Genomic DNA, 16,802 nt, shown 5'->3' on the forward strand with positions numbered 1-16,802 from the left:
ACCTCCTCCTGCTTGGGTTGGGTCTGAATGATGGGAAGGTGCCCAGAGGGAATCCTAGACAGAGGACCTTTGACTTCTGTGGTCAGTCCTGTTCCCTCACAGTGACATGTGCTTTTTAGGCTCTGAGCTTTCCAAGCAAATGCCTGACAGACTTCTCTTTCCAGATAACAGTGGTTACATTTGTAAAGTATTAAGTAACTGCCCCTCTAGTATTCATTACATGGAACTTACCACTCAGCCCTGACCTGGATAGCACAGGCTAGCCTGATCTCATCACATCTTAGAAGCTAAGCAGGGTTGTATTCGGAAGGGCGACCTCCAAGGAATATCAGGGTTGTGTTGCCGAGCCAGGCAATGGCAAACCACATCTAAAACAAGTCTTGCCTTAAAAGCAGGTCTAGCTCACCAGCTAGTGGTGCATAATGCTAAAAGAGCTAGAACTTCTGGCTGCCAGACAATCTTAGGATCCTGGCTATACTACCCATGATACCATACAACAACAACAACTCAGTGGCGAGGAAGGCAATTCTGCATGTGTTCGGGGGGGAAATAGATACCAGCAAGCTTTTGAGGGAACTGAACACAAAAACTCCAATTTTTGGCAGGACTCCAAACGTTCATGTGGTTTCTCACACTGGTTCCTTGCATACCCTCTGGCTGCATCTTACGAAGCTGCACCCCGGGTGAGGTAATGGAGGCCACGGAGGCTGTGCGGAAATTGGCCGGCAGCATCTCGGCTGAATCAGGGCTGACACCGCGGAGGTCCTTCTCCCGGAACATCTTTCGCCAAGATGGGGAACGGCTGAACGTCTTGGCACTGTCCTGAGAGGCGAGAATCAAAGAGAGTGTGAGTAAGCTTGAAAGACCTCGCAAAGCCAGAGGTTTCTGAAGGAGGAGAAACTCACCTCATCCAGCCGCCGGTCTGTTCCCATGGAGATGAGGTTCCCAAATTCTTTTTCTAAGATCTGCCTAGCCTAAATGGAAATGGAGGAAGTTTTTTAAAAAGTGTGTTAGACTCTCTTTCCCCTCTTTGGTTCTTATTGTTCTTACAAGGTATATCCCTCTATTATAGAATAATGTAACAGCAGGAGAGGTAAGATGATCCACTTAGTCCAACAGTGACCAACCCAATGCTTCCAGAAGGCCTACTTGCAGAGTATGGATGCTCAATGCTACCTCTGTTGCAGCCCCCCAAGTACTGGTATTCAGAGGATTTCTGCCTCTGAGAATGGAGATTCCACTGTGACCAACAGCTATTCATGGACCGATCTTGCATAAATTTGCATAATTCCTCCCTTTTTGCTGGGGTTTTCAAGGCAAGAGCCTTTCAGGGGTGGTTTGCCATTGCCTACCTGTGTGACAGGGCCCTGGACTTCTGGGTGGTCTCCCATGCAAACACTAACCAGAGTTGACCCTATCTAGCTTCTGAGATCCAATGAGATCAGGTTAGCCTGAGTTATCCAAGTCAGGGCAATTCCCCTTTAAATCCTATTAAACTAGTGGCCATCACTATGTTCTCTGGTAGTAAATCCCACAAAATGAATAACTTGTGTAAAGGAGGATGCCCTATAGTCTCTCTGGAATCTACTGCCCATCAACACATTTGTGTGGTCTAGTATTAGGCGGGGGGGAATGGAGAATTCTCTGTATCCGTTTTCTCTGCCCCGCACATGAATCCTTTTTTAGGGGTAGGTGGGATACTAGCAGAAACAGTACGTGAAGGAAATGGCACGCTTTGGGGACTAAGGGGCTTCTGAGACATGGTTGACAGTCATGCAAATGGGCTGTCTTACACCAGCTCTTTCTAGATCTCTTGCTGTGAATTTTTTTGTACTTTGGGTCCCTACTTATAAAAGGTTACCAGCCCTTGTGCTAGGCAATGGAAAAGGGTTCAGGGCTTCCCTCCCTCTTTCACCTTTCAAGGATGCACCAGGTATAGTTCATCCCTCTCCCTCCTCCTCCCCTTCCCTGACCGCCTGAGTTCTTTCTCCTTCTCCCCACCTTCCCCAGGACTGGTCCTGACCTGCGTGTTCTGGGTAGGGATCTGCAGCAGCAGGGCCAAGTCATTGCAATCAAAGGTGTCATCCAGGGCGAGGAGAGCCCCGTGTACCCCACTCTCCACCAGGTTGTTGGCAAACTCTTTCAATCCAATCATCTGCACCCAGCACATGACGCGTTCATTGGACCAGACCATTACATCTAGAAAGGGAGGAAGAGAAGACAGAGGTCTGCAAGGTCCCTACTATGTGAGCCTCAATCCTGCTGTGTTAATGTCTTCCCCTCTCAGTGCCGGATTAAACCCTGTGGAGGCCCCTAGGCAGTCAAAATCTTGGGGGCCCCCTCACAAATTATCTCAGCATCTGAATGCCCACCCCACTGCCCTCACTTCAGGCACCTTCTTAAAAAGCCCCTTTTACTAAGTTGTGAAGGAAAGGCAGAGAGAGGCAAACTTGGCAATGATGCCAGCAGCAGCCACACCAGGCAAGTCGGGCAAAGTGCAGCTCAGTTGCTGGCTGCTTGTGCAGGCTGGAAGGGCTGCAAGCAGGGGGAAAACCAGGGGGGAAAGTCAGCCCGGGGCCCCTAAAGGTGTGGGGACCCATAGGCCAGTGCTTAGTGGGCCTAATTATTAATCTGGCTCTGTCCCCTCTCTAAATCACAGGGGAGGTGTTGTTTTTTTGGGGGGGGGGTACAATGGCCTCAGAAGGTTCCTTTGGTTCACACGCACCTTTGATTTGGTTCTGACTCTCTTCCCTCCTTCGTTCCAGTTCTTTCCGGTCATAGTTAAGACGCTTCAGGCACATGATTCCATAATGGAGGCTCACCCTACAAGCAGAAAATACATTTTGTGGTTGGTATATCAGTGATGGAACACATGCTTTTGTCTCCCGGGTTCAATCCTGGCTACCTCCAGTTAAAAACCTTTCACTGCCTGAGACCCTGAAGAAGGGCTGCCAGTCAGTGTAGATAATACCCAGCTAGATGGGTGAAGGAAGCTTCTCTATGGCTACTAGCCATTGTAACTGAAGGGAACCTCCATGTTCAGATGTAGGTAGCCTCTGAAAACCAGCGTCAGGAGGCAACATCAGGGGAAAGCTTCAGTTTCTGTGCCTTGTTTGTCTAGCTCTCCAGGACAACTCATTGGCTGCTATGTAAAGCAGGATGTTGGAGTAGATCAAGGGTGGCCAAACTAGCTTAATGTAAGAGCCACACAGAATAAACATCAGATGTTTGAGAGCCGCAAGACATGAACATCAGGTGTTTGAGAGGCAGAAGGAAGGAAGGAAGTCAAATAGATAGGGGGGAAGTGGGAGAAAGAGGTGGAAAGAAAGCAACTTTAACTTTAAATGTGGCTTGGAGAAATGATTTAAAGAGATAACTGCCTTCTCCAAGATGGCCAATGGTATGGTAGGGGCTTCGAGAGCCACACAATATGTGTCAAAGACCCACATGTGACTCCTGAGCCACAGTTTGGCCGCCCCTGGACTAGATGGACCACTGGTCTGATCCAGCAGGGTTCTTATTATAGTCTTATACATATACTTGTTAAAAGACTGAGCTGGGAACCAGGGTTCAATTCTCACCTCTGCCACCAAACTCATGAGGTGAACTTAGTCAAGCTACTTTTAATTTTCTCTCCTCAAGCGTCTTTTTTCTTCTACAAAACAAGGAAAGCAAAAATACTGCCCTACCTTACTGGGTTGTCGTACAGATTACTGAGATAATACACATGAAGCACTTTGAACATTCAAATGCACCATAATATTGCTCAACACAACTAGAATTACAGCTGCCTATCTGCTTCTCAAGATAATGGGGTTCTGTAGCCACAAGAGCAGGTAAATAGCAACAACACGCCTTCACCCTGGTATTTCCATATGACTGGAAACTCAGATGTTTATTCTAGGCATTGCCAGCAAGAATTTTTTAAAAATCAAATAAAACTTCCTGAAATGGTTGGATAGCACATGGTGTGGAGGTATCCCTTTTTCCCCCTTTTTCAGCTACCCACCTTCACCCTGAAATTATATTGTTTTTCTCCATCATAGCAATATCGCACCCAAGAGGAACACCCCCACCAAGACATAATGTACACAAATCATCCAGTTTGGTCGAATGCCAATATGACTAAGAGATGGAGGCAGAGATGCAGATACAGAGTGGGCTATGCAGATGGAGAGGGGTTAAAGAGTCTCTGGGAAATACTGATGGCTTCAGAAAGCTTTTGCCAGCCAGCCAACACACTTCCCTCCCTCAGCAGCAGTTGTGTCTGAGGGAAGAAAGAGAGAAAAGGCTTTCTCTGGAGTGTGCTTGAGATGGATTCTATCCCACAGGGGCACCTGTAATATGCTCAGTCTTCCACTTCCCACTTCCGTCTGAATCAGAGACATTATTTCATCAGGAACAAAGGGAATGGGGGATGAGCTGTATTGCTCACCATAGCCACCCTGGGCCTGTCGGGGGAGGGCAGGATATAAATCTGATAAATAAATAAATAACAATGCAAGGGGTTAGGGAATCTCTGACAGAGTTCTGAGCAGTCTCACAAAGCCTACATTTCCCAGAATCCCTTGTAAGATATTGGCAGAACCAGAACAGGTAATCTCTTCTGCGACTGAGTTGACAACTCTAGCACACAACAAGCCTTAACCTCAGGAATTTTCAACTCTTCTCCCTGGCCCTCACCGGTGAAAGCTGTCGACCATCTTAAGCTGGCCCCGCAGTTCCTTCTTATTGAGATGGTCCAACATCCGGGCATCGACCAGCGATTCCATGAAATAGCTGCGGTACTGAGGCAAACCCAGGCTGGGCAGCCAGTCGTTCCCTACCCATTCGTGGTTCATGTCACCATAGGCCAAAATCTGCAAAAACAGAGGAAGAAGGATGCTGTGTCTGAGAGAGAGAAGCAGAGGCAAACGACTTGCACCAGGGCCTTCTCTCTCCATTGCTTTACTCCTACAACTTTGGGGCTTTCTCTGTTTGACCACAGCCTACCTCTGTGTATGTCTGAAAACTCCATTTAACCCAGCAGAACATGACTTTTGGCCTGTTGTTCCCACTAACTCAGGGGGTTTGATTCACATTTTTACCATTAAGCTCAGCACCTGAACCAGCCAGACAGCATGGACTAGCAGTTACAGCACCAGACTAGAATCGGGGAGAATGTGCTCTGAATCCTGACTCTGTCAAGGAATCTCATTGTGTGACCTTGGGCCCTTCATGTTCTCTCTCTCAGGCTCAAACTAGACATATTTTGGGGATAGATGTATCTGGGTTTCCCCAGCCCAAATCATTTTCCCTGTAGTCACACAGAAGCTGCAGGGAATGCCATTTTAAAGATCAGAAGGAACACTTTTCCACTTGGAACTGCATTGTGGAGGAAGAAGGAACTCTTCCCCCTTCTTCCCATTTTTGGAAACTGAAATGGCAAAATGTTTACGCACCTGCTCAGAATACTCTTGTGTGTAACTCCAAAGCTGGTAAATAATTCCCTCGTGGGGACCATATAAGGGTCTCAAAATTCCCATGCCACAGTTCCAAGTGGGAAAGGACTCCCTCTGATCTTCAAAAGTGGTCAGGGACAAGGCTTTTTTTGTAGAAAAAGCCCAGCAGGAACTCATTTGCATATTAGGTCATACCCCCTGATGTCACCATTGTTTTGCACAGGGTTTTGTAGAAAAAACCCAGCAGGAACTCATTTGCCACACCCCATGACGCCAAGCCAGCCGGAACTGTGTTCCTGTGCGTTCCTGCTCAAAAAAAGCCATGGTCAGGGACCTACATACCTGCAGGATCTCCTCTCCTGGTAGGTCCCTCAGAGAGTGATGCGCTCAGGAGAACAGCATCTGCCAGAAGTCCCTGGCCCAAAGAGCATCCAGCTGTCCTTAATCAGAACCAACTTGGTGGAGCTCTCTGCCAAGTAACATCTGGGCCCTGCAGGACTTATTACAGTTCTGCAGGGCTTTTAAGACAGAGATCTTCCGCCAAGCATAGATAGAGGACAGCAATGGTTTGGCCAATTAGCTGCCTCCCCGCCCTTTCCCCCAGCCATCAGGGGTTAAACTGAACTATGACACCATATGGATTTTATGTGTCTGTATAGGTCATCTGCTGTTTTAAGATTCTTGTATTTTAATTCTGTATCTTGACTAATGGATTGTTTTTATATTGATGTAAAATATTGTCAACTGCTCTGAGCCTGCTTTGCAGGAGAGTGGCATAGTAGTAGTAGTAATCGTCATCATAGAATCATAGAGTTGGAAGGGTTCCCTAGGGTCATCTAGTCCAATCCCCCGCACAATGCAGGAAATTCATAAATACCTCCCCCTAAATTCACAGGATCTGCATTGCTGTCAGATGACCATCTAGCCTCCATTTAAAAACCTCCAAGAAAGGAGAACCCACCGCATACCCTGCAGTAGTTGCTGTGTGACTGCAGGAAAATCAAGTTGGATCAGGGAAAAGTGGATACAATTTGTTCAAAAACATAAGGTCTAGTTTGACCCACAACATAGACTACCTCATAGGGTTATTTAATAAAACATACAAAGGGAAAACAATATTGCAAGCTATTTTGGATCCTCATTGAAGAGTAAAAGCAGGATATAGATATCAAAATTAACACACTTGGGCAAACCTCTCACCCTTATCTTCCTCACAGAATTGCTGGGGTTATATAAAATGAGTAAGTCCCTAAGCAACCTCAAGGAAGGGCAAAATAAAAAAAAAAACATAAATCCATTAAAAACCAGCATAAAGATGCTCTTTACACATTTTGGCTTGGTGAGACACAGCTGTGAGCACTTTGAAACAAGGATGGGGGGGGAGAGTGGAAACAAGACTTTAAAAAATTCAGTGCAATTGATAGGGTATGTGACCGTCATCCGGGTTTAAAACCTTTTTTGATCTAATGGTCATGTTTTATCCCTCCCTCTCGCGCTCCAAGGAGACTAGAGTGGCACACATAATTCTGTTCTCCACCATTTTTATCCTCACAACAACCCTGTGAAGTAGACTACGCCTTGAGCAGTTGGCTAAGCCAAAATCATTCAGTGAACTCAATGGCTGAGTGTGCGATCACGCATGCTAAATAATGCAGTTTCTACCTGCTTCAGAAACTGTTTGAAAGTGGGTTTTGCCAGTTCACACAGCAAAATCCAGTTGGAAAATGCCTTGAAAGTGGATTGAAAGTGCACTATTTCATGTGTGTGACTGCACCGTGAGCGAACGTTAACTGAAACTCTAATGATCACATAACACTGGTAGTCACATAATACCTGGGTCCTTATTCTACCTTTTACTAGTCTATGAAATATATATAATAGCTATTGTGTAATATCCCACCACACCCAATCATTGTAAACCTCCTCTTTCTGTAAACCTACAAAGCACAAGAAGAACAGGCCGATAGCCAGTGCACAATAAGAAAGAAAACAGATGATTCAAACAGCGTGCAAAAGAGATCTATAGATTTCGCTCTCTATCCCTACCCTCCCACCTCTAATAGAAAGCCAAGGAAATCAAATACACCTGTATTTGTATTCACCTGTGGGTACAAACTTCCTACCCAGGACAGCTTCAAACAAGTTAAAAGAAATTATAGGGACTATTTTCAGTTTAAGAACAGGGAGTTCCCATTGTCTGCAGTGTATGCATTGGTTCTGCCATGGGACCAAAAAACCTCAGCCTGCCCTCTGCTGTTTAAAATAAAAATAAACATCCCCCTCTTCCCTCATACACATGCACACACAGAGGCATGCAAGAAAAGAGAAGGCCACAGTATGCATCCCTCCCCTACCTGCTCCCAGCTGATCTCCTTTGTCTCCTGGGTAGAGGTTAAATGTGAAGCAGAAAGGAAAGCAGAAAAGCAGGATTAGACACACGCTGTTCTCACATTCTTATTGACAGCGTCAGAAGTAAAAGAGAAGTGCTCCTACTGCTATAAGAGGTCTACATATCTCCAGTCGTACTCCTTCAGTGTCAAATCAAATTGACTTAGCACCAATGTATCATTAGTATTATCCTGAAAAAAATCAAGCAGTTAAAAAAGAAAGCAGAGGAAGGTTGCTAGAGAAATCCCTTACTTTAAAGGACGTTACTTCCTTAACCTATCTTCTCCACTTGAAGAAGACGACTGCAGATTTATACCCTGCCTTTCTCTCTGAATCAGAGACTCAGAGCGGCTTACAATCTCCTACAGTGGTGGAGTGGGTCTAAAAATATTGGTTGCCAGGAGACACAGGGGGCCCACCCACAACTATAAGGCTATCATTTAATTTTTATAAGAAATAAATGAAATTATCAAAAAATACGTGTGGAAAAAAGGTACAATTAAAACTTTTGCAAAATAAGTGTATATATATATTTAGTAATTACAGTGTACATATATTGTACATATTATTGGCAGTATACAGTAGATACTAAATGTAAATACAGACTGCATTTTCTCCAGGGGAGTTGATCTCTGCCAACTGGAGATCAGTTGTAAAGGCAGGAGATCCCCAGGCCCCACCTGGAGGCTGCCAACCTAAATACAACATAAATTTTAGTTGCATCACAGTAATAATATTGGAATGTCTATTATATTTTCAAGCTACTAAAAGGTCATTAACATTTTTAACATATTGTCTAAAGTTTAAGGGGGGCCACTTCATCAGGGACCCACTTGCCATTGGGCAAGCTGACACCCTGGTCAGTTCACCACTGATCTCCTATATCTTCTCCCCCCACAACAGACACCCTGTGAGGTGGTTGGGACTGAGAGGACTCTCACAGCAGCTGCCCTTTCGAGGACAACTCTTGCGATAGTTATGGCTAACCCAAGGCCATTCCAGCAGCTGCAAGTGAAGGAGTGGGGAATCAAACCCGGTTCTCCCAGGTAAGAGTCCACATACTTAACCACTACAGCAAACTGGCTGCTCACTTGCAGAACAGCAAAGCCCCAGATAGCACAATTACTGTTCCTTATTTCAAATTCCAGAGAGGTTCACTTTATTATGGAATTTCAGTCTGGAAATTCCACAGACTGTACCAGGATGAACGATCCCAGTCTTCCTGGACAGAAATAGTATGCCAGAATGCTTTCATCAAAGGCCTTCCGCATGCAAATTAAAGAAGTACGGATCCCCTGCTTACAAACAAAAAGGATAGATTGAGAGTAGCTACTTGCATGGGGAAGAGCTATAAAGCTGCCAGAAAGTGATATCTTCAGACCTTCCTATGTACAGATCATGACACATATCAAAATAGGCACTGGTCGTTGCAAGGTGGTCTCTTGGAAATCATTACAAACGGGGAATGCAGCAGGCATGCAGACAACAACCACAGTCGTATCACTTACTGGCTTTGTTGTGGCTGTCAGAGATTCCATCTCTTCATGCGTCATCCACACGTTGCCAGTAGACTAGCCAAGGGAGCAATGAAAGTGAAAGATAGTTATCAATATTTTAAAACGTTTCAGCTTCATATACTTAAAAGCACCGCCTCTGCCTGTATGAACCCATATGGCAGTTCTAACGAACACATGAAGCTGCAGACCATTGTTATGTCAAGATGAGTAATGCCTACTCTGACTGGAAGTGGCTCTCTAGGGTCTCGGGTAGAGGTCTTTCCCATCACCTACTACCTAACTGGAAAGGCCAGAGATTGAACCTGGGATTTTCAGCATTCAAAGCAGATGCTTTACCACTGAACCACAGCCTCACCCCCAAGGGCAGTGAGCTTCTTCAGTCTGTTAGTTAGTTGTTGTAGATTTTCCGGGCTGTATGGCCATTTGTCTTGGCATTGTGAGACCTGACATTTTGCCAACAACTGTGACTGGCATCCTCAGAGGTATAACCCAGTCAATGGCTTCTCTGTGCAATCTAACATGGTAACTGAAATCCATAAACATAAACACAATTTCAACAGGAAGGAACAGGAGTTTAACAATGAATAGGGCATGGCTTCCAGTCCTGAAAAACACAAAATGCTCTATATCTTACAACAGCACTACAGATAAGATTAGAATTTCAATAGCCAACCCATATGCAAAAGAATCCCCTCAGGAAAGCTCCTCCATTAACATGTCACACTGGAAGGCTCCCACAAGATAATGACTCAGCCCTACCCCATCTGCCTGAGTAGATATAAATTACCTGCCTACCAACTTCTCAATTTGTCCCAGAGAGAACTCCAGTTTTCTAGGTTACACCTCTGAGGATGCTGGCGAAACATCAGGTCTCACAATGCCAAGACCATGGCCATACAGCCCGGAAAATCCCCAACAACTAATGAACTCCAGCCGTGAAAGCCTTCAACAACATACTCTTCTTCAATCCATTGGTCCACTATGTTGAACATTCCAAGCATGAGATGTTCAAAGTGGTTTGCCATTGCCTTGCTCTGCATAGCAACCCCTCTCTCCTTTGGTGATCTCCCATCCAAGTACTGACTGTGGCCAACCCTGCCAACCCTGTGGCCAACCCTGCGTAGCTTCCAAGCCCAGAACTCAGGTCAAACTGTGCTAAACAGGCTGCTTGAGTCAGACTGTGGTAAGTATATTCCTTTTCACTAGCCTTCATTATTTTGCAGGATTTCTTTGTAGCAGCCTCCATGCTCTAGCACAGTGTCTTGGAGGATATGAGGAAAACTTATTAGTTTTCTGGAAGGGCTGTCAAACAGAATTATTTCAATGCTTTTCTGCATGTCTTATTTCCGCTGTTTGCGTGTCGGGGATTTTTTCCCTTTTCTGCATGTGTTTTGCTCCCTCTAGTGGTCACTTCAATATTTCATTGCTATATCTCTGGCTTTTTTTAAGAAGCACTTGGAGATACAGCAATGAAATATCACACTAGAGGAAGCAAAAAACATGTGGAAAAGGAGTGGGGGAAAGCAGTACAGGCCCACAAGGGAGGAAATTACACGTGAAGAAAAGCCCTCCGTGAGGGTTTGTGAGATATGTATCTGCAGGACCACACCCACCCATCTCTGCCCAGAAGGCAGCGTCAATCATGAATTTAGGGATTTTTGGCAATTCTTCTGCTCAGGTAAGTATGGTTGTTGCTGGGGCTCAAAGTTTCACAGTGGCTGCCCCTGGGCTCTTGGATGAGCTTCCTGAGAATGTGTGGAAGATCCCTAACCTCATGCAGATTTCACAGGCTCTGTAAAGCAGAGCTTTTCCATTGTGCTTCTGATAACCCAGGAGTAGAGGTTACGGTTTGCCTCCTTTTGTTAATATTTCTGTTGATATGGGATTGTATTGTATTTACTTTGAAGCCTGATGTAAGCCACTTTGGAGTTCTGCTGACTGGGAGAAAAGCGGAATATAAATATTTCAAATAAATAAACAATGATAAGTGGACGAAGCATATTTGTTATCTGTTTTTTTCGTAGGGGACTGTGTTTTTTGTTTGTTTGTTTTAGTTTTGTCTTCAGACTGTTTTCATCTTTTGTTTTGAAGCTCCCTGGGTTTCAATTCACTCAACAAAGAAGCAGAAATGTGAGAGGGCGTTCTCAGCTCTGTGAGACCCAACTGGGGGCGACAGCAGAAGCACTCCTGGCTTACCGTGCGGGAGGTGGCTGGGGCGGAGGGACTGGTGAGCGACACCATCTCCTGAATGGCAAGACGCAGCTTGAGCCGGTGCAAGGGGTTGCTGATGCCGATTTCCCGCTGGATTTCCGTGTCTGACAGGTTGGCCATTATGGCACCGCTCTTGACGTTGGCGCGGCAGGCAGCCACGTACCAGGCTGGCATGCCAACCCATAGCTGACAGAGAATATGGGGGGAAAAAATGAGGTTAAGCAGTCACTGCACTTTCATAGCTTTGGAGAAAACAGTGGCTCTCTCCATTCATCTCCTACTTTGCCTTATTTGAGAGACACACAGAATAAGCTTCTGATTCCCATTCTTCAAGTATCTCTTTTTAAAACAAAATTATTTTGATACATGTATCTTTCCTTTTGCCAATGTCCTGAGATTATACAGGTTATGCAAGTGTTATGCTGCCACCCACCAAGGTCTATAGACTTGGTACCCCTCCCAAGTTCTTTTTTACCTCAAAACCCAGAATATATGTATCCTCTGCACTGGGATATCTAAATTCTATGTAGGAGGCAGCTCCATCAATTGCTTCAAGATACCTGGCTTCTCATCCAGATGTGAACAAACCATGGGATTACTACATTGCAATTTAAACCAGTCCTGATTGCTAGTCTGACCTCACCTTTCCATCCATTTATTCTGTATGGCTGGTGCGCTCAAGGCCTCTTCACACGCTGAGGTTTTTAAGTGTCAACCTCAGATTGTTTTAAGTAAGTGTTAAGAAAACCCCCACACAAACTCATATGAGAATACTGGTCAAAAAGCCAGGACTGACTGTCTGATGTCATTGGGTTTAGACTGGAAGAATTCTGCACAAAATTATGCTGCAAGTGACCGACCCAAGTTTGCCACCACATAATGTGTGAGCTGACTTTCAGTTGTGTTAAACATAAGAGAAGCCATGTTGGGTCAGGCCAACGGCCCATCCACTCCAACGCTCTGTGTCACACAGTGGCCAAAACCCAGGTGCCCTCAGGAGGTCCACCAGCAAGGCTAGAACTCCAGAAGCACAAGAATGAAGAGCATCACTGCTCCAGACAGTGTTCTTATCAGCTGCCCACAAAACTGCTCTGACATGACTGGTGCCATTTTCTTCTCCTAACCTGATTGACAGACACTTCCTTTGTCAGTCCTACTCCACAGCTCATCATTTAAATGTCTTACCTCCAGCCACGACACAACAGTGGGACCGTCCCAGGCGGCAAAAGGCAAGCCTTGCCGACAGGCTTCTTCCAACAACTCGTGCCTGAGGAGAAACAAAAACAAGCTCAGAGGGAAAGAAGAGAGAAGAAGATCTGAAAATCTGTGACTTCCATCTAGTCAAACATCCCCTTTCCCTTTCATCTACCCATGGATCCTTGGTTTGTGGTTCCAAGCTTTCTAGTTAGCATTAATGCATTTTTAAAAGTTTCATTTTTTATCTTTCTGTTCTTTCACACAATAATCCTGAAAAGCAGTTGACTATAACTGCTATCTTACAAACAAACAGTGAGCTAAAGTTGGCAAGAGGGGTTAGGGAAAGGTTGCCTGAGTGCTACATCATGGCTTTGTCCACACTAGGAAACTTTTATGGCACTCAGTCATTCCTTTTCTGCAGTTATCTGAAATTGAAACTAAAAATGAAGATAAACACAGTATTTAATACAGAACTGCATTCCCCATGAAAATCCAGGCATGTCCATCCCAACAACAAGCTCCTACCACACATATGTGGAGAAACAATCCTGATCAGCCAAAAGCCCCACTTTTCTGAGCATTATTACAAATTCTTTGTTTAACAGCCTAATCTATTATTTCTAAAACAATCATGAATCAATTGTTAATATTTGTTTTGGAGAGAATAAATACTGATTGTCACTTGCAGCCCCAGTCATTGTGGATTATTTTTTATTATTATTATTATTATAGTGCAATTATAAGATAAAAACCAATAATGAGCAGTGGCTTTGGCTACAAAGTGGAAAGCAGTTTTTCATTCACCCTCACAAAGCTCCTGGAACTGATAATTGATGATTTATTCAGGAATGCTGTGTCTAGTGGCAAGAATACTAGAATTACTTAAGGTGGAAAGGAATTAGTTAAGAAGGAAAGAAAGAATAGAATAGTCAAGCAACCTCTATAAGGCTTTGACTGTCCACGCTGGACAACCTTGTGCAGTTTAAGTTAACCATCACAAAACAAGCCTGAAAAAAAGAGAGCGAAGAAGAGGGAAAACACTGAAATGTAATAGATTGGTAATAGTGTTATCTTAATTCCTGTAAAAACCTGAGTGGAGTGACATCATGAAAATTCCAATGTAAACAGCTACTATGAAAGTAACCAATAATTCCATGAGCCAAACCTGAGTCTCAAAGGTCCAAGTCTAAGAAAGCATATTGCTTTGCTACCCTCCTACATCAAACACACACATTCCACCTTGGGTCTTGCTATCTCCCTTGCCCCAGCCCTCATTCCTTCTCACTTCTTTTTGTTCCTACGGTCCTTGTCCACAGGTCCAGATAGCTTAGACAGGCCCAGGGGATCTCCAGGTGACATCTCATCTGATGGAGTCCCAGCTGTAAAGAAAGACAGATAAGGTATGTACCTGCACAGACACACAACTCTGTCAATCTTCTTTGTAATCAAGGCAGCGTTTCTGAGTGGAAGGCGCAGCAGAAATATTAAGAGCCAAGACAGGATGTTCATATAGCTCCTGTGGACCTTGCCAACTATAATGGCATATTCAGAAACCTATAGCAATCTAATGAGATTGTGAAGACAGCAGAAAAAGAACTGGTAGTGCAAGATTGGGCGGGGAAGAGGCCAGGGAAAGAGTATAGGGCTTGCTCACTAATGGTTATGGGATGGTTGGCCAGAAGACTGAACAGTTGAGCTTTGTCTAGCAATTTTTTTTTAAAGCAGGAAATGACGATGAGAGAAAAGAAGAGTAAATACAGCCACAGCTCTGGGTGGGGGAAGCATACCAAGCGAAGGGGACTCACGGCCCAACTGTCCCAGCCTCCCTTTCTCTTTCTTCCCGAAGAGGCGCCCGATGGAGGATTTGATACTTTTCTTCTTGGTGGATTTGTGCAAAGAATCCTGGCTGCTGTTGGTAATTTCTGACCCCATGCTGTGCCGACAGAAGGGACGGAAGGGATAAGACAGGGATTTAAAACCAATACACATGTTCCTTCCCTCAGAGAGACCCCCAACCCTAAAAGCATGCCTTTTGTGACCTCGCTGTCATTCCACTCCAATTTCCTGACTCCAACCAACACTCAGCCCCTCACAAACACCCAGCCAACATCCAGCACCTCACAAACTCCCAAGTCCAAGATCTCAACTATCCTGAATTTATGTATTTATTTTAAACAAAAAATTAATGCCACCTTTCCACCCAATCATGGTCCACAAGGCAGCAAACACAAAAAAATAAAACTTTTAAATATTTAAAGAATTATACACACACACAACAATTCAAGTAAAAACACAAACAAACAACACTAGAAGGAAAGCCAATAACTGTTATTGAGGGTGGATCAGACAAAACAAAAAAGTCTTCACTTGCTGCTGAAAGACACCATTAGAGGGAGACAGATTAATTTCCTTGGGGAAGAAGTTCCAAAATTTTGGTGCTGTGATGGAAAAGGCCCTTTCTCAGGCTGCCACATGCCTAGCTTCAGATGGCTGGGCCAACAGAAGCAGGGCCTCCAAGGACAACTGGAGTGAGGGGACAGGTTTGTATGAGGGAAGGTGTTCCTTAAGTTATGCTGGTGAGAAAGACACCTGTTCCGTTCCCACTTTCAATCTCTTTTTCAATTCCCCTTTCAAGGCAAAACACTGAGAGGACCTCTTAAAAATCCTGCCTTACTGCTAGGGCGGTAACCAACTTTCCTTGCTGGGTGCCACGCTCCCAACTGGGGCTTCTAAAATTCAAAGATGTCAATGGTTTTCAGGCCCAACAGCTTTTTATTTATTTATGAAGCTTAGCATCAGAAATGTGTATTAAACACTTAGCAAATGGGTTTACTTTTTATGTGGTCCTACTACATAATACTCTCACAAACCCTGCTTCTTTGCTGCCTGTATTAAGTGTAAGACCCCAGTCCCAACTTCAACTGTGTTCCTACTCAAACCATTGTAAGGGTTAAACACCTGAAAACATAACCTCACCTTCAACCTGAAGTGTTACCTATCTAGTATCCTGCCTGCAGGATAGGGTGGGATATAAATCCAAAAATTAAATTAAATCAAATTTTATTCCACCCTTCCTCTACAGAGCACAGGGTAGCAGGTATGGTTCTCCTCTCCCCATTTTCTTCCTCACAACACTATGAGGTAGGTTATGCAAAGAGAGTTTAGCTGGCCCAGGGTCACCCAAACTTTATGGAAGTGTGTGGTAGATATGAACCTGGGTGTCTCAGATATTATTTTAACCATTATATCACATTGGATACACCTCTCCTCCCTCCTGTCCTGTTCTCCTTCACACACACACACACTTTAAAAAACTTCATGTGAGTTTTTGCCCTCAGTGAGCCAGAGCAGAGCCTTTGGGGGAGGGGTCATTGCCAACTAATACTCTTTATAAGATGGCTGCTACCCTCAACCCTCTTTTTCTGAACAAAAGCCTCCTGTGTGTGGCTACTTGCTTTCCTTTATATAGCTGGCCTATCTCCCTCACATCAGTTTCAGAATTTACCCTCTACAGCAGCTTTCTCAACATTTATGGCACTGTGGGAGTCAGGAGGTGCTGCGCCAGGCAGAAATTCTCTCTTGGATGCAATTCCTATGCGGCAGGGATCCTGTGTCTTATGCTAGCTGCATTGAAGGACACATTATGCATCCTGGAGCACAGAGATGCGCACGTTGCATTCTCCTATCTTTTTAATATCTTCCCTTTTTAAAAATAAAAATGGATCTTTTGGGCCTAAACAGGCCTTTAAAAAAATTCATTCCTCTCAGAAAAAAGGCACACTCCTGAGGAAAGGGAAAGGCACTCTGGCTGTGCTTATGACAACAGGCATTTTAGAATGATAATTTTTAATGCATTTTGAATTTACATGATTGGGAAAAAGATAAACCAAAAGGCAATGGACATTAAAGTACTAACCAAAGGAAAATATTAAAAATTACTAAAATATTTCAGTTAGACCAATCCACTAGAAATTGTGATTCTCAGGTCCAGAATTCAAAAATGTTCCCAGTTTTTAAAACAGGATCGTTTCCCTACTGTCCTGCCTCT

At 44.4% G+C, this 16,802-nt stretch overlaps 1 protein-coding gene across 11 annotated transcripts in view; it reads right to left on the minus strand.

Moving 5' to 3' along the window:
* PPFIA3 (PTPRF interacting protein alpha 3) overlaps positions 1 to 16,802 on the minus strand; it is an 82,893-nt gene that overhangs the window by 4,170 nt on the left and 61,921 nt on the right. For 9 of the 11 annotated variants that reach the window (XM_060255452.1, XM_060255451.1, XM_060255458.1 and 6 more), the window contains exons 18-28: positions 14,542 to 14,687; positions 14,040 to 14,133; positions 12,743 to 12,824; positions 11,543 to 11,743; positions 9,338 to 9,400; positions 7,796 to 7,822; positions 4,684 to 4,859; positions 2,726 to 2,823; positions 2,024 to 2,199; positions 906 to 974; positions 651 to 822 (exon numbers count right to left, since the gene is read on the minus strand). In XM_060255452.1, the coding sequence (XP_060111435.1) occupies positions 651 to 822; positions 906 to 974; positions 2,024 to 2,199; positions 2,726 to 2,823; positions 4,684 to 4,859; positions 7,796 to 7,822; positions 9,338 to 9,400; positions 11,543 to 11,743; positions 12,743 to 12,824; positions 14,040 to 14,133; positions 14,542 to 14,687 (1,304 nt within the window). The remainder of the gene's footprint in view (positions 1 to 650; positions 823 to 905; positions 975 to 2,023; positions 2,200 to 2,725; positions 2,824 to 4,683; positions 4,860 to 7,795; positions 7,823 to 9,337; positions 9,401 to 11,542; positions 11,744 to 12,742; positions 12,825 to 14,039; positions 14,134 to 14,541; positions 14,688 to 16,802) is intronic. The other 2 variants (XM_060255455.1, XM_060255456.1) reach the window with 2 other exon arrangements.

This window comes from Heteronotia binoei, chromosome 15, assembly GCF_032191835.1.
Source record: "Heteronotia binoei isolate CCM8104 ecotype False Entrance Well chromosome 15, APGP_CSIRO_Hbin_v1, whole genome shotgun sequence".
Classification (NCBI taxonomy): Eukaryota; Metazoa; Chordata; class Lepidosauria; order Squamata; family Gekkonidae; genus Heteronotia; species Heteronotia binoei.